Consider the following 27,722-nt stretch of genomic DNA (forward strand, 5'->3'; position numbering starts at 1 on the left):
AAAAACTCACGCCACCATTCCGACTGTAATTTTCCAAGTTTCTAGAACCCAAGGCTAGGAGAAATTATCTCCATGAGAGATACAGAATTGATACCCTCTTCTTTCCTTCCCCCAAGGGGATAACACACACACACACACGCTCACACACACGCACACACACACACACACGCTCACACACACATATACCGTTCCCTTAGGAAGCAGTAAATGAATGATGAAAACTTGGCTCATACCTCTGGGAAGTAGCTAACTGGCTGGCAACACCTCCCAACTTTCTTGGTCTTCTCTCGTTAAAGCCTACAAGCACTTGGGGCCATGGTAGTTAGAAAAGGGCGGGCCCCGGGGCACAGCCAGGGCCGGTGGTGACTTATGTGCATGTGTAACCTATGAGAAAGTAGGTCCCAGCCAGGCCCAGGAGCAGCAGGGTCCCCAGAGAAGAGGGGCAGCGTGCCTGAAAGAAGAGAGCTGAAGGCCAGAGGAGGGTTGCAGGGAAAGCAGGCGGGGTGAGAGAGGAAGCCCGAGGGAACTAACTGCCCAGGCTCTAAGCGGCTCAAGTGGGAAATCTAAGCTGTAAGGGTGGGGGTGCCCCTTAGGGATGGGTCTAGTCTACAGCAGGGTGGGAGAGAACCGGGTGGATAACCCTGCGAAATAAACCACGAGTACCTCCTCGTGATCCACGCCCCGCCACCTCTGCCCAAGAAGCTGGGTGATCCGGGAGGCAAAGCTGCTTACAAGAAGGAACACTGTTTTTCAAAACAACATTTATTGGTCTTTATTCTTTTCCTGATAATAATAATAATAATAATAATAATAATAATAGTAATAATAATAATGTTTGCTAGCTGTGAAGGTAGGATACATGCGGGAAGGTAAAATGAAATAAAACTAGCAAGCAAGCAAGTCACAGACAAGGTAGGCTGGAACCAGAATGTCGGGGGTGAGAACATGGCTGGGAATTTTATTCTTGGTTTGGCAGTCAGCAGCCACGGACGTTTTCAGGGGAATGGTCAGGGGAACGATAGCCTCCAGTATAGACAGAAAACAAATAATGTGCATGTTCACTGACTCCAGGTCTCTACTGTCTGAGTCAGGCAACTTGGCTGGGTGACCCTGGAAATGTGGCCAAGCCAGTCTCTCAAGCATGGTCAGGTTCCCTGGGTTCAATCTATTGTCTGCTTTGACACAGGACACCAGCCAGGTCCTTCCTGTCACCTCTCCAACCCAGGCTGTCTCCTGGCCCTGCCCCTGATGCCTCCCTGCAATTGCTTAGGGCTGGTCTTGATGTTGGGGACTGAAGGAAGGGGAGAGGGAAGAAGGGATGTTCCTGGATCCATCTCAGCTCCCTGCTGAAAAAGGAGACCAGGACTTGGAGAGCACCTCCAAGAGTGGGGACACGGGACCGCACGACAAGTTATACCCCACAGATTTTGCTCTTACAACCATTCTGGGGCAGGTCACACACATTCCAAGGGGTCCAGATGGCCAGGTGGAATTTCAGGGCAATAGGGCAGGTTGCTACTGCTGCTCCTCTTCCCTAGAAAAGGGAAAAAAAGTGCCACAGCCATCAGGTCCCCAGGTGGGGGCCAGCCCTGCTTTTAGATGAGGCTTGTATGAGTGGACCATTTATAAAACGAGCTGGAGCCACAACCCTCTGGAGATCTCCCCTTGTGCTTAAAATCCTCCCTGCACGATCGCATCCCTGTCCTTGACCTTAGCCCCTCCTATGCTCTCCCAAGCTCACCAAGCCCCAGCTACCCTAGTCATCTTTCTTCTTGAACACCCCAAGCGTGTTCCTACCTCTGGGACCATGAGATGGCCATCCTCTCTGCCTAGCGTGCTGTTGCACTCTATCTTTACAGACCAACTTCTTGTCGTTCTGGGCTCAGCTCCCATACTGCCTGTTCAGAGGGGCCCACCTTCTCACAAGCATGACTCTTGTCAACTTTTTGCCTGCCCTCCCTACTAGCATCTAAGGTCCATGAGAACACAGACCGTGTCTATTGGCCGCCATGCCTCCAAGCACAGTGCTGACACGCTGGGGTGCTCAACACACGAACGAATGGAGACTGCACGCTTACAAAACCAACTTCCCACACACAGAAAAGGAGAAGCCACCAGACTTGCTACGTATCTGCAGTCCACTTCGGTATTTTTTCCCCACTGTCTCCCTCTGCAAGTACGAAGGAGAAAGACAAGGTAAAAGAGGAGAAACTTTGCCAGCGACCTTGAAAGTTTTTAATGTTTGCAGCCATTTTTTGCTTCCCATATCCATTAATAAGTGGCTAATAAGGTTTTATTTGCTTTGAAAGGACTACCAGGCTCTAATCATAGGGTTTGTTTCTTTTCCAGAGAGCGGATGTTAGTGCTCTTAATCAAAAGCCTTTGAATCAAGGTCATATGATTTCTAACAGATTATTTCCCGCACAACATGTTTTTGTCTCATAGCAACAAATCGTGTCATTAAAATCACCAAGGCATGTGGGCTAAGGTTTGATTAGCTGTAACTTTCATTTCTGAAATGGCCACCTGCAGTAAAAACTTAAACCGGTTTATGCGAGCAGATGAAAATGACCCACCTTACCAATTTTTAAAAATTGACAATAGAGTCCTCTATGCTGTGGTTTGATTGGTTAAAACAAAGAAATACTGAACACCAGAGGGTCAATCAAAAACAAGCTTTCCCTTTTGTGAGTGAATTTGATTTTGTGGAGAATTGGCCAAATGAAAATGTTTATCGGGTAAGCGAGTATCTTTTCATTGCTCACATCTTAACCATTCTAGTCCACGATTTTGACCAAACCTTGCTTGTTTAGTCGGGTGCTCTCTATAGAATCGTGGCTAGCATTTACTGAACACTCACTACATGCCACATACTGTACTAAGTTCCTTATTTGGGATTATAGAGTTCAATTTTCTATTATCCTAAAGAAGTTTAACTTAGAATAAAATCCAATTCCCGACCCTGGTCCTTGCAGCCTTCACCTTCTGGCATAGCTCACCTTGCTCTCGCCCCACTGGCTTGCTTTTGGTGCCTTCACTACACCAAGCCCCTTGCTTCCTTCACTTTCGTACCCTTCAGATTTCAGCTCAAGTGTGTCCTCTTAAAGAGGACATCCTATTAATGCTAACACCGTTTTTTCCTGCATAGCACTGAGACTTTGTTGTTTTGTTTGCTGATTTCTACTATCTGGCTCTCTAGGAGACTGTGAACGCCACGAGGACAGGACCACATGTGTTTTATTGCTGTATACCCAGTGTCTACCACAGGACTGGGGAAACATTTGTTGAATAAATTGATAAACGAATGGACTAGTTCCATTGCCAAGTCCCATTGACCTCCCTCCTTTCCTCCCCTCCCCTCTTCCATAAGACCATTAAAGATGGCCTTTCCAAGGCTTGCTATCACAAAGGCTGTACTCATGATTAGGGATGACTCCTTTCCCCCAGAGGCGGGGAACAGAACTTCTTTTTATTCATTCAACAAGTATTTGTTGAACCTCTATTGCTAGCCATGCAGTGAACGTAGATAAATAGGATACAGTTTCCTTGAGTAGCTCAAAATAGAGAGAGAAAAATCTGTGTGCCTGTGGGTGTCTGTTTTGAAACACAAACCCACACTCGTTAGTATGTGAGAAGGGGAGGCGTGCAAGTCGGCAGCCACCTACTTGGTAGACTTAAGAATTCCTGCCCAAAAATACCTCCCCCACTGACTTGTCCTCAGTGCCTAAAATTCCATCAAGAGAATTTATTCTGCAGGAGCTGGAGGATAGAAGGCGGTGGATGAGGGGACAGACAAGTGATTTGTGAACACGGTAACTCCTCAATTCTGAGGCAGGGTTAATCACAGAACAAAAATACAAATCTTGCACACTCATAAATGGGTGCCCAGGACTGTATGTTATTTATCAATCTTATGATCCTTTTGGCCTGGGTACACCCAGTCTTCACGTGACAAGCCTTTTACCACTTGGAATTTGTAAACCAAATCCTAAACGAGGTTTTCCACTTATCAGTCAAAACATTCAACATTTTTCTTCCTTATTAAGCATGGTATTACAAGAGTATGAGAGAGAAAATAAAATCTGATTTTCAAGTTGTCAAAAAGCATGATGATATAACGCAATCAGTTTGGCCAGGAAACAAAATGGCCAACATAAACTGTTACCGGAACCCCCACAGCTGTAAGCAGCTGTGGTTCCTGAAAGGCAGCTCCTTTCTTTATCATTTCTTCCATCTGGGTTATTCTTGCCTTACTTTTAATCGTGCATGCACTCCAGTGTACAAATAATCACTTTTTCAGGTTCCTATGAGCAATAGTAGGCATATGCCCACAGTTTTTTTTTTTTCTATTTGGTCTTCTTGGTAGAGAAAGCAATCTTTTTATGGTAAAATAAAGGCTTTTTAGACTTCATACATTCTTTTTTTTTTTTTTTCCAAGTGATTTGCATCATGGGTTTTATTTGCTTGCACAGGCATGATCTCCACTCTGGTGACCTTCAGCAGAAGGATCCGGAGACAGTGAGAGGCCGGCTTCTCTGGGGGACTGGTCGGGGGTTGGGGAGAAAACTGGGTTTATTCTACTTCTATTTACTCTCTACTCATTTTCACCTGCTTTGCACTTTTTTTTTTTTTACATAAAAGGGGTGACCAGTAACCATTTCTCCTTTAACTTGCGGAGACAAAGGTACGCCATTTGCATGGCGATCATTATTTATTTATATTTTCATTAACGGATGAGGAAGTAATGCTCTTGTAAAGCCAAGTAGAACCAGGTAGCCATGGTTTCCAAGTGCGCGAGCATCCCTTAGGTGAACAGCTCTTTTGAAGTGGTTTTGTTGGCAATTAAGTGCAGTTATAGTCCTGACATGAAACTAAGCATCCGTACACCTGCTCTGAATGCTTAAAATCTGTACCAGCAGGAGGGATCTGGAAGGGGAGGGACGCTCTACAGGACACGGCTGCAGGATCCATGGAAGTAATAACAACTAAGAACTGCTAGTTGGGGAGGGCTTCCGTTCCTGGTGCCTTCAGTGTATTATCTCATTGAATCTTCAGAGTGACCTTCCCGGGAGCCATTGGTGCCAGAGGCCTCATAAAGCTTCCAGGCTTGCAGTGCCCTGAGAGAAAACTTCAGCCCTGGGCTCCCCGGACCAGGCCAGCCCAACCCTGACCCTCTCCCCGATGATTAGATGCTTGGGGAGTCAAGGCCAGGGCCGAGAGAGGTATGGGAAGAAGGCTGCTGTACGCTCTCATTTCTATGTATTCTTCTTTCTTCAATGTTTACTTATTTTTAATTATAAAAATAATGTTTGCTGTCACAAATTTAAGTGTATTACGTTAGAAGGAAAAGTCTCTCTCTCTCTTCTGAATTCCCTGCCCCCTCTGCCCCCCACGCCATGATCACTGGGAACAGTTCAGGCAATCCTTCCAGACTTTTCAATGTACGGTTTTTAAACACATAGCTTTTAAAACTAACACATACGGAATCAGCACTGCATCTTGCTTATCCACTTAATCTTTTTTTAATGTCAAAATGTGTATTTTATTCTACGTAACAACATCCTTGTTCCTGTGTTTTTATAGGCTTGTTTAGTGTTTCTATGGGATAGATCCTAAAAGTGTGACTGCTGGGCCAAGGAAGCACATTTAAAATTTTGATAAATAGTGAGATTGCCTTCCAGAAGGTTGTACCAATTGCCACTCCTGCCAAGAGCAGGGGGGAGTGTTCATTTTCCTGTAACCCCATAACAATGGATGGTGGCTGAGGGTTTTGTCCTTTTTGCACACCTAATGAGGAAAAGGGTAGCTTAAACAATTTTGCATATATACATTTTTCTTAAATTTAGTAATATTAAGCTTGGTTTCAAATGCTTACTGTTTGAATGTCTTCTGTGAATTAGCCCCTTCTCCTGTCCAAATTCTCTCCTGTCTTTCATCACCTCTCTCCCTCCCAGGACCCCCAGCGGCCTTCTCCTTTGCTTCAGGGGAAGGAAATAGTGTACTGAGGGAGGGCAGGACAGCTGAGGAGAGAAATCTCATCAGCAGGTATTAGAGACTAAAAGAGTCCCCAGTCAGGGGTGTTTGCATTTTAAAAGAGTCTGCCCAGAGGGGGCAATTTGCACTCCGCTCCAAAGACTGGACTGCTTGTGGTGTCATTTCAGGCTTCAACACAAAAAAATATTTGTAAGTGGGAAGATCTTTCTGAGATCCTCAAATCATACTGAGTTAATGCTTTCTTTGTCTATCACAATGAGGCTTTCTCCAGTCAGCTGATAAAGGCAACTGCCTGGGACTTAGGATCACAAAGCCCTTACTAAGTACTCACACTTCTACACATTAATCTAAGGAATTAATCAGAAATGCAGATAAAAACTTAACGTTCGTGATGTTTATCCTAGCATTGCTTATTGGATCAGAAACTGGAAACTCTTTACATTGCCCAGTAACAGAGACGAGCATAAAAACAATTTGGTAGATCCATCTGATTAAATACTATGCAGCACTTTTACATGATGCTGGGGAGCACTGAATGTAACCGGGAATTATTTTAACTTTACATTAAATATATATATATGTAAATATAAATATAAATATAAATATATATAAGTCAAAACCCCAATAAGGAATGATATTTAGGAGATGGAAATATGAATGGGACTTTTAGGCATATTTCAATTTTGTGAGCAAACATATATTGCTGTTATGATCAGAAAAATTATCTTTAAATGCAGATAGTAGAATGTTAAAAAGTAGTTGATCCTCACAGAATTATTCCCTTTTAACCTGGAAATCATCTAAACGCAACCCCGAGGCTGCCAAGGTTCACTCCTCAGTGATTCACACTTCAGGAACTCTGCCACCACACCCGTCCTATTGCTAGGCGGTTAGAGCAGGCAGCAGTCCACAACCCCAATCAGTGACTGCCCAACCTCCACAACTCAAGGTCCCAGGTTCAGGCCTCAGAGGCTCCTTCTGCCGGAGCCCTGCTGCTTCCATAGCTCCTGGCCTCACTCTTAACCTCACATTCATTCCTGTTTTTCTTCCAAACATCTTCCAAGCTCCTCTACGACTTAGCTCAAGTGTCCTTCTGGAAACCTCCCCAGATCAATGCGTCCTTCAGGCTCTGTTTCCTTGTGCTCTGCCTGTCAGAACACTTAATGTCAGTATGGCATCTACGCATGGACTCCTCGTGTCTATCTCTCCCTCCAGAATGTAAGCTTCCCTACATCGGGATAAAAATTTCTCTCCCTCCTTTTTTTAAAAAAAAACTAGAAATTACTCTTGCTCCATTCACTTTAGGAAGCTTTATACGAGGTGTACATGTACAAATACATAAATTGTGATTGGTTACAACATTTTGGTTATTTCTAGAATTTATTTTGAAGCTAGGCATCAGGCCTTCGGTCAGACTCTGGTCTGACCATTTGAACTGCTTTTTGTTCCAGCATTTATTTGCTAAGAGAAATATTGTATCTCACAGCCCTGTTATTTTCCAGCCGCCTCAGCTGACACTTAACATCAAGAATTGTAATGGACCTTTTATCTCAATCTAAGACTTTAACACTTTCAGAAATGCTTACTGCACAGATACACAGTATTCACCTAGCCACTCCTTCAGAAATAATTTACTGAGAGTCTAGTACGTGCTGGTCACTGTGCTAAATGCTGGAGAATTGTGGATTATATTTTTATATATTTATATGGATTTTATATATATATATATATATATATATATTTATAATCCACCCCCTTTGCTGGGGCACCTGGGTGGCTCAGTCAGTTAAGCGCCTGACTCTTGATATTGGCTCAGAGCCATGAGTTCGAGCCTGGTGTCAGGCTCTGCACTGGGTGTGGATCCTGCTTAGATTCTCTCTCTTCCTCTGCCTCTGCCCCTCCCCCACCTTTGTGCACAGGCACACGTACTCTCTCTCTAAAAAAAACAAAATAAAATAAAAATGATATACTTTTGCTGATGTGCTGGAGGAAGAGGTAGACAAGTCCATGAGTAGAGGCCGTACTGATACTTGGTGTTCTGACAGGCAGAGCACAAGGAAACTGAGAGCGTGAAGGAAGGACTGATCTGAGGAGTTCTCCAGAGGGACCCTGGAGCTAAGTCTGACAAGGTGTATACGGTGATGATTATATAAGTCTGCAAACACTACGATTCATTGAATTGTACACTAAAGGGTAAAAGGCGAACTTCACAGTATGTAAATTAGATCGCAATAAAGCTGTTAAAAAAGAGATATAGAGCTCGGTTAAACGTGCCAGGAGGGGAAGAACATCCTGGAGAGAGAAGAGCAGGGCAGGCACTTGCAGGTGTGAAGCATTTAGCCAGGTTTGGGGGACTGCAGTCCTGGGGGGTGGCTCAAGTCTCCAAAGGGGTTGAAGCAACAGCATCACAGGAGCAACTCAATCTTCAGGTAACGGCCTGAACCCAGAGTTTTAAGAACATTCCAGGATTTCTGACTGAAGGCCCCCTTTCTTTGCCAAATCTAAGATGGGGAAGAAGCATGCAGAGAAGGAAGAACCCAGATGTCCAAGAATTAAGACCAAAAATATACCCTCGAAGTCATTTGGGTCATCTCCCCGCCTGTAGGCAGGTTTCAGTTAAACTAACCGAGACAGAAGAATCTGTTTTCTCTTAAAGTTTTATAGAGAAGTGGGTTCCAAGTGGGACTGGCTTTGGGCTAAGAAGCGGCATTCTTCTAGAGCTCCTGGCAAACCCAACCACGCACGGAAAGCCCCTGTACTGGGAAGCAGAGTGCCCTCCCTGCACTCTGACCAGTCTGTGCCGGTCTAGTGATGCCTGACACGAGGCCCTTGTTTACTTAGTTTCCCAGCCCAGAAGTTCACTTACATGGCACCTGGTGATAGGGACCTCCAGGACAATGGTAATGACAGTTCCACTGAGCATGTGGGGGCGGGTTGGGAGGCGGCATCTGTGCGCACACTGGGTACCTCTGAGGTTCAAACTGAGGGAACTCCCTGGACCTGAGCGGTCTGGGGAGGTCCTGGGGGTAACACACGGAGGTGAGGGGCAGGGGCCTTTCCAGCTGCCTGATGCCCAGGACGTCCTGGGGCTGGGAATCATAGCCCGTGTCTATTGTAGGCAGATCTGGAGCTGCTCGGTTCCTGTGGGGCCGGGGCTGTTGCACCGCCTCTTGGCTACTGCCCGAGGAGTCTGCTGAGGCATTAGGTAAACTTTGGTTTGATTTGTCTGAGTCATGGCCAGTGTCAGGAGAAGCTGCTGAAAGCTGAGATCCTAGCCATTGATTCCGTTTTTCCATAAACGAAAACTGATGCTCCGGAGGGAGGCCTCCAACCACAGACTCGGGCTCATGCTCACTGGCTGCGGAGGAGCCCGAGGGAAAATCTTTGCCGGGGTCTGGGTGTCTCCTCCAGAAGCTGTCTTCACTCTCCTCCAGGATTTTAGTGCGCAGGCAGGTGACCTGCTGGGACACGGGCCGTAGGTGATGTGAAAGTTTCAGGGGTGGCTGAGCCTGAGAGAATTCTCCTGAGGAACAGTGAGGGGTTCTGGGCGCAGACAAGCTGTTGGGTGCCATGTTCTCTAGATTCAGAGCAGGTGGTTCCGATTCCTCTTCCAGGGAATAGTCTGGGATTGGTTTCAGTAACTGACTTGGGTATGGTTCTGATTCATCAACCTCCACAGGAATGCTTCGGTTCATTCTAGTTTCTGGAACAAGAGAAAACATGCCACAGCCTAAGAAGACAGATCATTTCTTGGAGTCCCTGCTTTATGACCTTAAGGGACCTCGTTCAAGATGTGGTTTCAATTAACAGCAGTGTGACACCAACGTGCTTCAAAGCCCCAGTCCCATAAAGTTGTTGACTTATTCTCTAGGCAAAAGCTCTAATGCTTATTAAGGTATTTTTATATGGAAGGCGATTCAAAGGATGTGACTGGACAGTCATGTGGTAGACGGCACAACGGGAGAGCAGACGAAAAGCAACAACTAAGTACTGAGGAAAGAGAAATTATCACGTGGGCCACTTTGTGTGTGCGTGTAAATGTGTAAGACACGTGCTCAGGATGCACAAGACTTCGGCATGTTGGTTGCCTTTGAGGATGTGTTAAGTAGGGAGAGAGTTTTCACCTTTTAAACTTTAAAAACTTTGCTGTGTGGCTATTGCCTAATCACACACACACACACACACACACACACACACACAATTTTTAAAAAAAGAAAAAGAAGAAATCCTGAGTTTTTAAAAAGCACTGAAAAAAGGTCATAGTGACATTTCCCACTTAACAGCTACAGATTGTTTGCAGGACTTAATTCCGTCTGGCACTATGCCTGCAGTTAAGGTAGCCCTGACCAGCTGGTTTGTGACTACTAGCGGAACTAGAAAGGCTGGCGAAAGTGCCTTTAGCCCACAGTCCGGTTCTACCTATAAAAACAGAACTCTTAATCAACATGGTTCTACCTATAAAAACAGAACTCTTAATCAACATGACAAACTGAGAGAGAAAATTAGCCTCCCCTTACCATGAGTTTGGTTGAGATGATCCCCCAGGATACCTAAGCTCCAGGGGAAGTCAGGAGGCAGGCAGGGAGTAAAGAGTGGAGGAGTGACTGAAGGCCTGTGGAAAGCCCCAGAGCAGGTGGAGCAGGAGGGAGACAGTGAACATGACACCCCGGAGGCTGTTCCATGCGGGCCTTGTCCATAAATACCAGAGAACATGGGTGGAGCTGCTGGTGGGGGATTTTTAATGCATATTCTGGGTCCATGTAGAATTTCAACCATAAACCTTTACCGAGGGCTTGCTGCGCCTAAAATCCTGATGTACATCCATTATTGTTTTAGGACAAGCTTTGAAAAATATGAACTCACCTCTTGAGCCCTGTACCCAACCCAATGGCAACCTGACAGCATGCATTTTAAGATGCTCCCCTCTGAGCAGAGGGGGGACCAGCAATTTCCTACCAAATTTATTTTCATGGCCTGTAGACAGAGACCTCCAACAGCCCCCCCTCCGCCAATTGAGCACTAACCACTTCTCTCCCCCTCGCTTGGTGACAAGCTTACCCATCTGCTGCAAACAACCTTTGTACTGTTTTCTGGCACAAAAGATAACTCTTTTAGTTTCTAATTCCTGGCTGGCCCTCCCTCCCTGCCTCAGGCTCCCCCCTCTCCTGGGTGTCTCCCTTCTAAGCAGCTGTCTAGGTGGTGGGTGCCCCTGGCTCCTGGACTCTGCAAAAAAGAGACCTCATCACCTACATTGATCAGACTTTGTAAAAATGAACAGGAACCTACTGCAAACACAAATATTTCAGCAAATAGCTGAAATAATAAATAATTATTTTTGAATGCTTACCATTGTTTTCCTCCCTTTTTTACAATGTGTCTATAGCTATGAAATTGCATATGCCATACAACATGCTCTTCAGCTGGTCGGGAAACAGAAGTATTTTCTGGAAGGGCTGGCCGAGTGTTGTGTAATCTCCTGTGAGCATCTGCGGGCCCACAGCTGAACGGGAGGGCAAAGAGATGAACCAAGCGAGTCGCCCAGCGAAAGGACTGAACCCTGTTGACTATTTCTTGTTCTGTGACTCATGTTCATTGCCCACACCTCAGGTGCCCCTGTTGACATTCTCCCCGGGGTTTTAAATACCTCACAAGTATTTCCCTAAAAACTTGCAAATTCTCTTCTAGCTGAGGAGCCTTCAGGGGCTTGGTGGAAGCTCATGAAAACCGTGACAAGTGGTTGGGGCGCCTGGGTGGCACAGCAGTTAAGCGTCTGCCTTCGGCTCAGGGCGTGATCCCGGCATTATGGGATCGAGCCCCGCATCAGGCTCCTCCGCTATGAGCCTGCTTCTTCCTCTCCCACTCCCCCTGCTTGTGTTCCCTCTCTCGCTGGCTGTCTCTATCTCTCTCGAATAAATAAATAAAATCTTAAACAAAACAAAACAAACAAAACAAAAACGTGACAAGTGGGGTCATCTCACATTACTGAAAACCTAAGGTCTATCTTGCAGCGGGAATTCTACGGTTAAAACTGCAGTGAAAACGAACAAATGGCCCCTTGAATAGTAGGAAGGATGCCGTGGTAATGAACAGCCACTAAGGAAAGCTGTGGGATTAGTAATCCGTAAAAGACAAAACAGACCCCAGTGTTTTATACGTGTCACTATCAAATATTCAAACAGCAAATAACTACTGAACCCTACTATGTGTCCAACTCTGTGCTGTGTATCCTCCTTCTGAGGCATGAGCTGAATCAACATTTTTTTTATAACAGGTAATACCTACAAGTGATAGAAAATTCAGGAGTTCAAAGGATATATAGGAATGGTAATCAAAAGTATTTCTAAAGACTTAGAAAGCATTATTCCTACCCATATGTTGCTTGTGGTCCAAATCAAGAGAGAAAACTAACGTAGGAAATCAAAGGCCCTACCTCAGGGCCTTTGCACTTGTTATTCCTTCTCTGAACACTCTTCCCCCCATATCTGCATGGCTTGCTTCCTTTCTCCTTTAGGTCTTTACTCAGCTGCCACTTTCTCAGTGAGGTCGCCCTGGTCGTCCTCTCTAAAATAGTTACATGCCCTTCTCACTCCCTGTATCTCTTCCCTGCTTTACCATCCTCTTCAGCAATTATCACCATCTTATATACTATAAAATATATATTATAAATACAAATATCTAATACATCCCTTGTTTGTTTATTGTTTCTCTCTTCCCCCAGAATTTAAACTTCATGAGGGTCTGATTTTTGTCTGTTGGTCTCATGGCTATATTCTCATCACCTAGAGCTGTACCTGGCACATAAATATTTGTTGAATGAATAAATGATTGATGCCTGCTTTGGAGAGGGTACAGATCTGTGTAGCTGGAAGGATCACTGACAGTGAGAATGTCAAGCTCCAAGGTGGGTAGCAAGGAGCATTTGGTGGGCCCAAGTACTCGGAGTTCTTAAAATTATACCACATGGAGGGGCGCCCAGGTGGCTCAGTCAGTTAAGCATCTGCCTCTTGATTTTAGCTCAGTTCATGAGATCGAGCTCCATATAGGGCTCCACACTGCATGTGGAGCCTGCTTAGGATTTTCTCTCTTCATTTCCCTCTGCACCCCTCCACACCTGTCTCTAAAACAAAACAAAACAAAACAAAACAAAACAAAACAAAACAAAACAAAACAAAACTAGGGGCGCCTGGGTGGCTCAGTCAGTTAAGCATCTGCCTTCAGCTCGGGTCACAATCCAGGGTCCTGGGATCAAGCCCCTTGTTGTCTGGCTCCTTGCTCAGCAGGGAGTCTGATTCTCCCTCTCCCTCTGCCCCTCCCCCTGTTCATGCTCTCTCCCTCTCAAATAAATAAATAAAATCTTTTAAAAAAATTATACTATATGGGGACTCTTCCCCCTTCCTTTCTTGCTTCTTCTCAAATATTTATTAAATGCTCACTGAGTGTCAGGTGCCAAGGTGAGCCTGGGCCATGCCTTAGAAGTCCCAGCCACAGGCAGAGTTGACCACGACCCTCACTTGCAGAATAAAGGTGATTCTACCACCCAGTGTAATAGGAACATCTGCTATTCTGTTCCAGACAGGGATCTGGTCTGTTCATGCATCCTGAGGGCTTTACCCAAAACAGTACAGGGTAGGCATGCCTATGCTACCATGTGGGCCCCTCCGAGTCCTAGACCCTTACCAGAACTGGCAGAACAAACCCCGCCTTCCTCCCCCAACCCCACGGTGTCACAGAGAACAACTACACACAAATGACACATCAGAGGGTCATGGGCAGATGAGTGGGTTGTGTTGGAAATGGCACTTTTATTTTTGGTCTTTAATGTTAATATTGTAAAAATATTACACTTAAAAAAAAAATCACTCAATGTCTCACCACTCCTAATATTTCCATTTTTCCCTGTTTTATTGCAGGGCTTCTCCACATGATGCCCACATGGTCATAATGCTGGCATGGCCTGGGCTCTAGTCCCTAACAGGGGGTGGCACCTGCATCGAAGTGGAAAAACCCTGTTTCCTACTGTTGCCCTAGAGGAGAAGGCTCTGGGTCTACAGGGGGCCAGAAGGGCTGCCATCCAGGACCCTGTGAGCCCCAGTGCCGGCAGTGTCCTGGACAGTCTGTGGCTCCCCAGCATCCTGCCCCGCTCAGGAAGCCGGGGGGAAGCTGGGGCCTGTCAGGCCTGACAGGCAGCGGCCCTGTCTACCTCATCTCAGGGCGAATTCCTGGGGGAAGGGAGAGGAGGCTGAGGGAACTCAACTCAAGGGAGTCTCTGGCTCAGAATCTCTTTTTGGGGCTCACGATACAGGTGCTCAGGCCCCCCTACCTAGAGATTCTGAGGTGAGGTCAGGGCTTCTCTGTATTTTTGTTTAAGTCCCACAGGCAGACAGGTTCTCTCATTCTTTACCAAGAGAATGTAATCTGTGCAATTTGGCAGGAACTGTCAGAATTGTTAAGGCTCATGCCCTTTGACCTGGTCGTTCCACTTCCAAGAATCTCCTCGACAGGGGTATGTGCCTACCGTGTGAAACAAAGAGGCTCTGAAGATGGCCAGTGCAGCCTTGTTCGTAATGGCAAAGACCAGAAACAGCCCACACGTCAGAAAGGTTCTGATTTTTAAAACTGTAGTCCGGCCACACGATGACTTTTCTGCGACTTTTTAGAAACGACTGAGGAAGTGCTGTGTGAACTGATGAGGAACTACCTCCAAGACTTATCTGTGAAGTTAGAAAAAGGGAAGAGCAGAGAGCGAGCCGAGTAAGCTACCCCTTGTACAACCTAAGATTGCGTACGCGCACGCCGTCTCGGCAGAAATCTGGAACAGCGGTCACCTCTGGAAAGGGAACCGGATGGCTCAGAGAAGAGCGGCAGGAGGGAGACCTGCTTTTTGGAGCATTTTATACCTTCTCTATCTACTTAATTCTAAAAAAAAAAAGAAAAGGAACAGCTCCAGAGTGCTTCTGCTGTGCACCGAGATGAAGAACCAGTGCGAAGGAAGGAGGCACTCCTGAAACCGCTCCAGGGAAAGAACACGTCCCTTAAAATACAAAAGGACACTCAGCAGAGGGTGAGAACATTTGCCTGGGGTGGGAATGCGTTGGCACAAGCCGGAACAGAGGGCTCGTCCGGAGCTATCACGACCAGGCTGAAGCAGTTGTGCGTGCTGGGGAGTCTGGTTCTTACTCACTCTGAGTCGACCCAAGAGACAGGAACTTTCCTTCTCTTGAATCTCATTGCCCTTTGGACCGTGAGCAGTGGTTCTAGCTCTTGGATTCTGACCACACCTTGCTTCAAATCGGTCAGTGTTTCTCTGTCCCAGTTTCTTGTTTTGGGCTGCCTTTCTGTCCCCTCCAGCCTGAAACGTCTCTCTGAGTATACCCACTCTACCTTGAGCAGCCCGATTTGGTGGATCAGATCTTACCCACAGGGCAGGAGTTCTGACATCCTATGTGACGATGCTCCCTGGTGTCCCGTTCACAGAATTCCCCAGCCCCTCCCCCCTCTTCCTGCACACAGCTCTCAGTCAATCCCCCTGAGCCGCCTCCAACTCTTTGCTCATATCTGTTCCCAGCAACCTTTTTCTCCCCCAGCACATCCTGCCTTGAATTGTTTTCTTGAAACAGAGCCTATGAAGCCTTCCCGACACTATCTTTCTGATCTCATAGTTCCTCAAAAACCTTCTTTTCCTTCCATCATTCCCACCTCCCTTTCTGCATGTCCTTTACACCCCACCCTGACCTGTGTGGCAAACAAGTCTCTGTCAGGGCACACATGAAGAGATCTAATGTCCACGTTCACAGTGAACTGCGGCTTCTGCTTTCCAGATGGGCTTCCCCTGAATCAACACACAGTTCTAGGATGTAGGAAAATATGCAGTATTTAAATGCACCAGCTCTAGGTTCAAACTCCCTACATTTTAATTCTTTCTCTGCCAGCTACATGATTAGATGTGTGACCTTGAGAAAATTACTTTACTTCTCGGGTGCTCATTTTTCTAATACGTAAAATGGGGGAAATAACATTTGCTTTACAGGTATATTGTGGGGATAAAAGAAGATATAAATAAAATGCTGATTGTAGGGGTGCCTGGGTGGCTCAGTCAGTTGAGCGTCCAACTCTTGGTTTTGGCTCCAGTCATGATCTTGGGGTCATGAGATCGAGCCCCGCAATGGGCTCCGTGCTTGGAGGGGAGTCAGCTTGAGAGTCTCTCCCTCTGTCCCTCCCCCCACTCACGCTTGCTCTCTCTCTCTCTCATAAATAAATAAATAAATCTTTTAAAAAAATGTTTACTATAGGGCCTGGCCCATATCAAGCTCTCAAAAAACAAAACCCATCTTGTTATTATTAGTTTTTTAAAGATTTTATTTATTTATTTGAGAGAGAGAGAGAGCATGAGTAGAGGGGAGGGACAAAGGGAGAGGGAGAAGCAGACTCCCAGCTGAGCAACGAGCCCAACATGGGGCTTGATCCCAGGACCCTGAGATCATGACCTGAGCTGAAGGCAGACGCTTAACTGACTGAGCCACCCAGACACCCCATCATCTTGTTATTATTTTTACAGTGACTTGGCTTTAGAACTTTCTGCTACTCTATGTTCACTGGTTTTATACCTGAATGTTAATGCTATTATATGAACCTAATGAATGGAGACTATGTCTTTTTAACCAACATGTGTGTTTCTGGACACACTGTCTCTTGTCTTAAAACAAGCTGGGCCACAGACTGGTATGTGCTCTCACTTTCCCATTTCTCTTTCACAGAGGCTTGGATACATTAAGTAGCTTTTCCAAAGTCACAGCCGAGTCTAGCCTATAGATCTTCCATTAAACCACAAAGATCAGAGGCTTGGCAAACTTTCTCTGTAAAGGTCCAGATAGTAAATAGTTCATGTGTTATGGACCACATATGGTCTCTGTCTCACACTGTTTTTTAAAATGTTTTTAAACAACACTTTAAAAATATAAGAACCATTCTTAGCAGTATGCTGTAGTAAAATCAGACCATGGGCCACATTTGGTCCAAGGATTATACTTTACCAACCGCTGATACAGACCATACTGACAAATCGAAATATAAAGAAACCTTCCCCTTAGGGCGCCTGGGTGGCTCAGTCGGTTAAACATCTGACTCTTGGCTCAGGTCATGATCTCAGGGTCGTGAGATTGAGCCCCACATTTGGGCTCAGCGCTGGCATGGAGCCTGCTTAAGATTCTCTTCCTCTGCTCCCCACCCCCCACTTGCATGTTCTCTATCTCTAAAAAAAAAAAAAAAGAAAGAAAGAAAGAAAAGAAACCTTCCCCTTTATTAGTAATTGTTAATGTTTATTGAATGTTTCATATGTGTCAAATATTGCTCCAAATGCTTTACATAGATTAACTTATTTCATCCTCACGGCTACCCTATTTGGTGAATACTATTGTCAATCTCATCTAAGAGATGGGGAAACTGAGGCACAGGGAGGTTAAGGAACTTTCCCAAGATCACATGGTCAGTAAGTAGCATAGACAGGATTCAAATCCAAGCAGTTCAGCACCAGAACCTGCTCACTTAACAATCTGTTTGTTGGCTGGGAGCCCTGACTTGTACAGCTACTTGAAGGGAGGAGGGAGGAAGGGGCCTGGAGGAGCTGAGTAACCCCTAGAAGCTTCTGGAATGAATATGTTTCGGAACCATTCACCTTGAAGCTAAGGAGGCGTGGATACAGGCCACCTGTGTTTTATAAAGGATTACCAGGCGGGAAAACTGTGGTGGCTTTCCTTCATGCCATTACAATAGAGGACACGGATGAGACTGCAGAGGCATCTTGATTTGAGAAAAGCACTTGATTGGATCTCATTAAATTTTAATCATAAACTGAATTCAAAATAAATTGAAAACTGGTTGACAGAGCACAAACAAAGGGTGATGATAAATGGTGATGCATCTAGAGAGGGGATATCTTCCAGGGGACGCCTCTGAGGCAAGGACGGATGGGATTTAATGAAGGTGTTATGTCCCTGGAAGAAGACAAATAGCACAGCAAGAAACAGAGGAAGGGCAGAAGCGAGCAGCCTGAGTAATTAACAAACCACATTACCAGCTCCTAAATAATCAAGGCTTGTTCTTCACCAACTGCTTGGATTTTTTTTTAAAAGAATTCTTTGGGTCAACAATAGAGTTGAAGAGGCCTAGAGACACACAACATGAATATTTCAGGTGGACATAATAAATAAATATATACATTTACAGCTAGAAAGATCCTCAGATCCAATGTGGATCAGATACTTTCAATTACAGATTCTCAAGGTCTTACTTCATTCCTCAGGGAGTAATTTTTAAAAAAAATAAATTGAAAGTCTAAAAGTCACGTATTAAAAATCTTTACTCATTAATGTCCTTTGTTTACTGCCCAAATGCATGCAAACTTTCACAATGTTGGTTTGCTCAGTGGAAGCAAACAGTGGAAGTGAACTGTTTGGCTCCAGTTCAAATTCCAGTGAATAAATACTTCCAAGTTTACTTGCAGAATTTCCCAGACAGAGAAGTTCTTCCATTTGGTTTGCCAGAGGACTGGAAGCAGTGGTGAGCCCAGGAGACAAGGGAGCATTTACTGGCCCTTACTCATTCCCTGCACAGTACGACTCACTTCAGGCTGAAGGCAGCACAGCATGACCTGACCTGATTTGAAGTTCTCTCTGGAACTCCTCTGAGCTGCTAAACAAGGAGACCATGGGCTAATGGAAACAGACCAGTTCTGCTCTGTAGTTAGCTGGGGATAAATATTTGGAGAACAACCTCAAACCAGCCCAGGTTTCTGTTCGTTTCGTTTCAGATAAGGTTTCTCTGAGCACATATCTGTGATTCTTAATTTCAGTCCAAGCCCCAGGGTGAAGGAGAAGGGGCAGAAAGGAAAAATAGGAGAGAAAGAGGAAGGGATATTAAACAAGAAAGGAGAATGGAACAGGAGAGACACAAAGAAAGTGGAGAAACCTTGAAGGACATTTAAAAAAATGTGCCCTTTATTGGTGTAGGAGAGAGATTTATTTAAATTGTGATTTTTATGTATTACTGGGTATGAGAAGGGGCAGCTGGAAGGAAAGGGAAAGAATAAATACAGGTGAAGGCAATAGTGTTGTAGGTCAGCTGGTGAGCCAGGAAGACCCTAGACAGACCACACAAGAGCAGGAAGGCAGATCAGAGATGGGAGGGAGGTCCAGTGACCCTGGGAGGGGAAGAAGGAAAAACACTGGGACCCCCCAGAGCAGGAAAACAATGAGGCAGAAAAAAGCCAAGTTTCCCTCATCACTGAGGGACCTGCCAAGACCCCAGCCAGCCCTGGTCTTCAGGGTGGAAGGAAGGGGGACACGCGGGCTGGGGGAGGCCCTGGCAGTTCCATCACCCCCAAACGGCTCCACTTTAGCTGCCTCATCAGCTAAAGCCAAACTGGCACACCTCCACGGGGTCACCCGACAGACGAAAGCCCCCCACCTCCTCAGCCAGTTTACAACTAGCAGCCCCGCCTGGGTTGCGTCTATACACGCGTGTACGCGCGCTCACACACGCCCACGCCCGCGCAGAACCACCCTTGCTACCAGGCATCGAAGTGTGGGCTAGTAAGGGCCTGCTGGTGACGGGATCCAAAGAATGTCGGGGGGAGAAGGGACAGCTGGGGTTTCATGAACTAAAAATATCTTGGTGACAAGGCACTGAGAAGAAACCGGAGAGGCCCAGGGGGAGAGCTTCTTGATTCCAATCCTCAGATGCTTTCTCACGGAAGGACGGCAGGATTGTTTTGATAAGGAAATGTGATCAAACATTAGGGGTCATTTCACTGGATCTGAAAGGAATTTAAAGTTTAATGTGCCTCATCTGTGCCCCTTCTCCTCCCCCCAAACAGTCGCCTGCAATTCTTACAAGTTTTTATGGTCTAATCTAAAATTGCCTGCCGTAGAAAAATGGTTGAATTCAGGGTATTTCTGAGCTTTTGATTCTGTGCTGTGTAAAACAGATTTCATTTAGACAAATTACCCACATAATCTGCCTTTTTGAATGCCTGGTGAAGAATGCCTTCAAATATGACTGCCTTCTCCTCCTGTTTTCAGAGCATTTGGAAGTCACTAACTCCTTAATCCTGGGAGAAACAGGCTTAAACGTTTTCTGTCTTTGCACCCTCCAAAAGTGAGTATCCCCGAGTTAGGAATCTTCTCCCCGACATGTTGGTTCATTGGCCTGACTGCACTCCTAGTCAGCTCACCCCACACAGCGAGCAGAGCAGTCACCGCAGCATTTCATGACCTCCATCATGAAATGACTTGGAGTTTGCAACACCAGATTAAGAATGACTGTGGGTGGTCTTTCTGGGTAAAAGCTAGGCTGGCAGCCGGGCAGCAGAGAGCCTCATTTCAGATAATGGTGCTTCGTTATTTGAAAATAGAATGGGTAAGTCATCACAGTTGAAACATCTTGAAATTTGTCCTCTCATCCCCGGGTGGGGGACGGGGGAGCCATCTAAGAACGTGACAGTGACTATACTAGGGCCTTTCCACAGAAACAATTTAGCAATACTTAAAGCCCTGAGTCAGCCCATCCCAGTCAGCCAGGTCTTGCTGGAACTGAACTGACAAAAAATTATTGCCCAAAAGAAATAGTAATAATAATAATAGTAATAGTAATAAAGTAGTGGTTTGGAAAAGGTTAAGGATTCTGGTCTGCCATCTAATGTGTCCAATCACAGTCATCACCCTTACATGGCATCAGGATGTGCTGCAGGGCTGCCTTCCACCTCCCATTAAAGCCCCCCCCCCCCCCCCCACACCCTCACAGTGATTGGTCTAGCCCAGGAGTCGTTTTCAGCTCCAGCTAAGTCAGTAACGCAGCCTTCCGGAGCCAGGCTGGTCTGCCAGTTCTCTGGCCTGCCTTGACTCTGTGGGCAAGTTCACAGGACAGTTCTTCCTGGGGAACCCAAATGAGACATGAACTAATTCAAGAAACCCCCTGTTTTATGTAGCAAGAGCCAATAAAAATGCCTAAATTCCGGGCAGCCCTCACACAGAGCCACGTGGCCTCCCAGCCAACCCCAGTCTTTGGCCCTGAAAGCTGCTTTTACCTTGTGCATTGAGAGCAGGTGAGCGAAACAGAAATCAAAGCTGCTTTTGTGGAAAGAGCTTGAGCACCTATGAAGCGTTTGATACTATACGGGGTGCTAGGGGGTAGAAAAGGATTAAGAAACAAAATCCTTTTCCTCAAGGAACTAACCATCTAGTAGTAAGAGGTAAATTAATATATTTGAATAGTCAGTAAACAAAACAAATCTTCCAAGACCACCCAGTATGGCTACCCCTCTGGGACTCCCATTATTTTGTTAGAAGGGAATTCAGACAAAATCATGTTAGTTCATCCCCCACACACATTTTATTGATGAAGAAATCCAGGCCTAGGGAAACCAAAGTGAATTGCCTAAGTCACAGAACCAGCATGGAGTGGAGTGAGGACTTGAAACCAAGTTTCTTGTCCTCTTTTTAATTATTTATTTGGTCTCCCCGCCCCGGTCCATTAAAAAAAAATTCCCCTCTTCTAAGAGATCATCTTGATCTTGAAAGTCACATGAAGCTTGATTAGCTGTTGAGATCAAGTAACAGCATTTCTCCCACTGTTTTCAGTGCCAGTAAGTGTCCGGGCTGCTTGGGAGGGGCGGGGGGGGGCACAGAGTGGAGCTGAACTTCCTGGCCCAAGGATGTGGGGTTGATCTTTTCCCTGCGTGAGACAAGGATCAAGAAAACTGGGAATTTTCCTTCCATCTTTGCCACTGACGTGTCCCGGGGCTAGAAGCCAATTCCTTAATTTTTGCCATCCCCGGCTCCCACCTCGGAGAAGTGGGGCTGGATTCTTAACCAAAACTTGTGGGGACACTAAGTACTCAAACAAATGGTTCCCAGGCAGCTCCGGAAAAAACACACCCGTGTGCGCACCCTCCGTTCCTCAAAGGGTTAATCTCACTCAGCTCGCCTGTCTGAAATACTAAACCACCAGCACTTTCTCACCGCCAGAAACTTAAGTGTCATTTTCTCAGCCCAAGCCGGTACACGAACACGTTAAAGGTGGGGAGTGGAAGGTGGGGGGGGAGGGGGAAGGAAGGCAGAACTCCTTCAGTAAAGGAGAAAACAGTGTTTTGGAAAATGGGTCAGCGGCTAGAAAGTAAGGCGAGGCAGGCGACAGCTCCGAACAACTTACCTTAGCACCACCAAGGACAGACAGACCGGCCGACAGGGTGGTCGTGTTCTCTCCTTCTCACACTCCACCTTGGGTGGCTCCCGCCTCCCTCCTCCCTCTCCAGGCCCAGGTAAGCAGTAGAACAGGCTCTGAAGCAGGAAGTGGAAGTTGTATGCAAATTTCTACAGAGGCTAGGAAGCCTCCGCTGAAAAATCTCCCTGTGGGCAGTGAATCAACAGCCGAGAAGTCACTTTATTTCTTAAAACAGAAACCTCCTTCATTCCCTAGAAAAGGCCACTGACTGACCAATTAGGGTGCATTTTTGTTTCCACCACCCAGCTAAGTAACTGTGGAGGAATGTCCACACAGCCCCGGATCTCAGTGCTACGGCAGCTCCCTAGCCTTAGCTCGAGAGGGTGCCTGGGGAGGGGACTGAACTTGGGTGTTAAGATTGGTTATTCATTAGCAGCTCCGACGACGACGGAGGAGATTGGGGGCAGATAGTGGGGTGGAGTATGAAGCAGGAGCTTCTTACTATCTCTAGAGGCTTAAAACATCAGCATTTGCTGCCTTTCACCGTGAGGGAGGGCTCACTGCCCACTCCACGTGTGTGCACATGTGTGCGCACACACACCCTGCCCATCAACAGGCATGAAAAAGTGACTCGTTTTAGGAAACACACACACACACACACACACGCACGCACACACACGGGTGCATGCTCGAACACACATGCTCATACTCACTGTCCTCTGGCTGCATTTTTCACAACCTCAAATTTATTTCTTCTCATTTCTTCTCCTTGTTTAATCAGCAGCCTACAGAAGTTATGGTCAAAGTAGACGCTGGAGACAGGATGACCAGGGCAGCAGAGTGTGATGAGAGCTGTGGCCGCTACAGCTCTGGAGTCAGAGGGATGTGGGTGTGAACTGAGTGATGGCACTGGCCGGCGGGGCACCACAGCTAGGTGCCTGGGCAGGCACATTGTGCTCCACGTGCTGGCCTTGCCTACCCATTGAAGACGCCCAAGGGTCAGCCTGCGCAGCTAGCCATCTCTCTTTGCCGGGGACAGACCCTGGAGCATCCCCACCCAGACTGCCCGGTTCTGCTCAAGTAGGTCACATGAAGTGGGTCGCTCTGCATTCTGCAAGCAGAGGAAACACAGCTTGTTTTGAAAATAACATCTACAGGTTGTAGAAGTTTGGTATATCCTTGTAAAGGAATACTATGCAGCTGTGAAAAATCATAACTATGCATGTATGCATTTCTACATTCTAACATGGAAAAGTGGCTCTGGGATATTATTTATTGAGAAACATGATCTCATTTGACAATATATATGCCAGATAAACACACGTATATACATATATAGATTTCTGTTTGTTCACTGCTGGTTGGCACCTGAGATGCTGCCCAGAACATAGAAGGCAATCGCTCTTTATCTGTCAAATGAAGAAATCATAAATGTCTGGGAAAATGCATGCACCTGTTAAATCGTTGTCCCCTCCAGGGGATGAGATTGAGGGGAATGAGTGAGAATGGAGGACTTTTATACTACTTGCACATATGGGCTGTTTGAGTCTTTTTTCCACAAGCATATTTTTTAAAAGTAGTATTTATTACCCTGGCCTTGAAGTTTCTGCCTCAAAATTATTATAATAATAATCTTTTTTAGTTTAGGGAAATGTAGTATTCTCTGTGCAGCAGCTAGTATCAAGATACTTGGAGAACAGAGAAGAAAAGAATGTCAAGGGGAGGAAACAAGGAGAGCCAAGAAAAGGGGCGGGGTGAAAATCGTTTTCGTTTCTCTTGGGTCCCTTAAATGGATTGGGAAAACCCTGGAAGATGCTTCTGTCAAGTACTACCTTTGGAATACAACCCATCAAGAAGAACAGGGAGGGTCTTCTTTTCCATTTCTCCTCCCAACTGTTTCCCCAGATGGGAGGCCTGAGGGCCCTGTCGGAAGATAACCAGGTGCTAAAGTGCTGCTTTTCATTGCTGTTAGCTGGGTCTTCCTCCTGTCTCCATTTATCCTGAACAGAAGGGCAGGCACCTAGAGGAATAAGTTAATGGTTCCTACCTAGGGCCTTTGCTGGGGCCCTTACTGAAAAGCAGCCGGAGGAAGTAAACTGTTTAGAGAGTGTGTTCTGAATAGGAGAGAGTCCTGTCTGACTGTGCCATAGGCAACTACAGAGAAATGTGGATGCAGGGGAAGTGTCAGGGAGTCTGGGAAATGAGCACCTCTGTCCCCTAGGAGTCCCCACTGGTGTTTTCAGACTAACGTGTACACCCTCACAGGAGAGGGACACTTCACCAAGAACTACCATACTCTACCTGTCAGCACATTTAACCCTCCAGCAGTCCCAAGAAAGCCATTTACTGTCATTCCCACTTGGCCTCTGGGGAAGCCAAGGTTCAGAAATATTGACTAACTTCTCCATGCTTACACAGCTAGTCTGTGGAAGAGGATTCCAGGACTATCTCACCTCTAGGTGGATATTACTTCTTGTCCCTTCTTGCCCTGTTGTGCTCTGTTCTTCCTACATGCTCGGGTGCACACAGGTAACTTGCTTCCTTTGCACAACTCTTGGCAGCACTCAAGAAGGAAAAAAGGTGTAGACGATAAAGGGGTGGCACTGAGACTGCCAGTCATATGGTGCTGTGTGTGTGTACACGGTGCTGGCTGCTGGGGACATAATAGGCAGAGTAGCCAAGATGTGGGGCAGCCCTCTCCCCTCCAGCTGAAGGTCTAGGAGGGGAGGATTCACGTTTGCCAGCTTCTAGAGTTGCTCCGTATTCTCGCAAAAGACATCATTAGATGAAAGTCAGCTCTTCCTACCTCTGTAAACCAAACAAAACAAGGCCATTTGGACCTGATGTTCAGACTCTCTCCATTCTACAGTATTAATCCATGAAAAGAAAGGAAAAATGGAAAGACTTACTCCTTGGACAAGCCTCGATTTTCCATTTTTAAATGGTATGATTTCAAATGCTGAAAGGGCAGAGTGAAATTATGGCACAGAAGGAATTTCCCTGAGAATGGCCCTTGTTCAGAGGGTCCCCCGTGCTCACACACAGCTGGCTAACAGCTCTGCGGCTTGGCTGTTGAGACAATGGCAGGACGAAAAGAAACACACAGGCTCCCAGGGTCTAGTCCTGCTCTTCTGGGTATTCCAGTCCCCAAACCTTTAGTGAGTGTTCACCTTATTCCAGACATACACTAGGTGCCAGGCATGCAAACTGAAAGATTCTCTACATGTTCTTGTGTGTCTTTCAGAAGCAGAGACTGTGTAAGTTACATTTAATAATTAGAATGGTTACAAGAAGAAGGATGAGGAGGAGGAGGAGGAGGAGGAGGAGAGAAATTAAGTGTTGGCGAGGATGTGGAGCAAAGGGAATTCTCGCACACTTTTGGTGGGAATGTTAAGTGGTGCGGCCACTCTGGAAAACAATATGGTGGTTCCTCAAAAAAACAAAAACCAAAAAAACAATTGCCATATGATCTAGCAATTTCATTTCTGGGTATATACCCAAAATAATTTTTTTTAATACCCAAAAGAATTAAAAACAGAGTCTTGAAGAGATATTTGTCATCCACGTTCATAAAAGCATTATTCACAATTGCCAAAAGGTGGAAACAACACAACGGTCCATCAGTGGATGAGTCGATAAGCAAAGTGTGATCTACCCATACAATATAATACTATTCAGCCTTAAAAGGAAGGAAATTCTGACACAGCTACAACACAGCTGTACCTGGAAGACATTATGTTGAGTGACATAAGCCAGTCATAAAAGGACAAATACTATGTAATTCCCCTTATATAGGCTACTTGGAATAGTCAGATCCATAGGGATAGAAATTGGAATGGTGGTTGCTAGGGGCTGAGCAGAGGGAGGAATGGGGAGTCATTCTTTCATGCATACAGACTTTCAGTTTTGTAAGATGAAAAGCGTTCTAGAGATAGGTGGTGGGGATGGCTGTGCCAAAATGTGAATGTACTCAATGCCACTGAACTGTGCGCTGAAAAATGGCTATGATGGTAGATGGTATCTTACGTGCATTTCACCATGATAAAATAGAAAATAAATAAAATAAAAATCCCCAAAGCAGTCCTGCACAATAGGTTTTATTCATCTCATTTTCCAGGTGAGGAAAGGAAGGTGCAGAGAAGTTAAGTAGCTTGCGAGGGCTACACAGCTCGGTTTCAAAGCAGAGCGGACTCTTGAAGAAGGCCATGCTGCCCCCCGGCACCGCGCTGCCTGGTACCTGCTGGGGGACCAAGGATGCCACACATATGCAGAAGCCACATGGATCCATCTCTTCTCTGTGCCCTTTTCTTTCTCTAGACTACCCTTCTTCTAACACTGCCTTTCCTAGTGTCCTTATTCTTTCCGCTGCCTTCCCCTCATCAAAAGGTGCTCTCAGGAAAAAAACCTGAGCGCTCATTTATACCTAAGTTACATGGTGTGAATTTAAATCAGTATGCCACCTCTCTGAGGGGTGCTTGCATTTTAAGCCTCATCACCCTCTATGAAATGAAAGCCTTTGTTCCATATTAAAGGAATTTCAGGCATCAGGGAGCAGGCGGGAGGATCTGGAGGGTGGTGGTGGCAGGCAGGGCAACCAGAACCCAAAGAAATAAAGTAAACGGTGGAAACTTCAGGCACACAGTTAGAAGGGAGATCTCTTTTATGGACAGACTGATCTTTCAGGGCTCAACAGAGATTTGAGGTGTGGATGCGAGGGAGGTAGGTGGACACTCCTTGTTAAACCCTCCCCTTCGAGCAAACTTGGTTGCCTGAGTGTCAGACCCTAGTCTGGTTTGGCCTCAGAATCTAGAGGGTTGATTTCCTCAGGGCATCATTCGCCTGACAGTTCTCAATGCCTCTTCTCTTCTTGTTCTATCATGAAATTCTAGTCTCAAGCAGTCAGGTGCAATAGTTGGAGATCTCTGTCCAAAGAATCTGAGCATTCGCTCCTTTAGTGTAGAGAACGCACTTTATGCACACGCTAACATAGCATGTTGTACAGAATCGAAGGCAAATCACGTGGCTGCCAATGCCCGTCTTCCGGGCGCTCACAACCTAAGACTAGCAATTCTCAGGGAGTGGGACAGACATTATTACCAATAGCGTCCAGGTTAAGAGCCTGGGCTCTGAGTCAGGCTTCTGGTTTGGGTCCCTATTCCTCTGCCTGCCAGTTGTGTGACCTTAGGAAAATTTCGTCACTTCTTTGTACCTTACTTTCTTAATCTCTGTAATGGGAATAGTAAGGCCTCTCTCTCACAGGTGAGTAAGCCTCCCAATACAGCAGTTTTGGCTGCTGTCTTTGTGTGAAGAACACATTTTTGCTCCAAGGGGATGCAGCCTCTCCCTCAGCACAGCACTTGGAGAGTGAGGGCCAGGGTAGACTTTAGCCCCACTTGCCTCCTCAACCGGGCACAAACGGCACAGCTGTACTCTGTAGCCCGGTGGGATGGGTATGAAGAGCAGACTGAATGATCTGTGTGCAGTGTCTGGCATTGTGCTCAATAAATATTAGC

General features: G+C 46.1%; 1 protein-coding gene across 1 annotated transcript in view; it reads right to left on the minus strand.

The window, feature by feature from the left end:
- The window catches only part of TRAF3IP2 (TRAF3 interacting protein 2), a 39,484-nt gene extending 16,951 nt beyond the window's left edge, over positions 1-22,533 (minus strand). The window contains exons 1-2 of the mRNA XM_008706214.2: positions 22,198-22,533; positions 8,861-9,697 (exon numbers count right to left, since the gene is read on the minus strand). Of these exons, the coding sequence (XP_008704436.1) occupies positions 8,861-9,689 (829 nt within the window). The 5' untranslated portion in view covers positions 9,690-9,697; positions 22,198-22,533. The remainder of the gene's footprint in view (positions 1-8,860; positions 9,698-22,197) is intronic.
- Positions 22,534-27,722: the final 5,189 nt, after the last annotated feature.

This window comes from Ursus maritimus, unplaced genomic scaffold (assembly GCF_017311325.1).
Source record: "Ursus maritimus isolate PB19 unplaced genomic scaffold, ASM1731132v1 scaffold_13, whole genome shotgun sequence".
Lineage (NCBI taxonomy): Eukaryota > Metazoa > Chordata > Mammalia > Carnivora > Ursidae > Ursus > Ursus maritimus.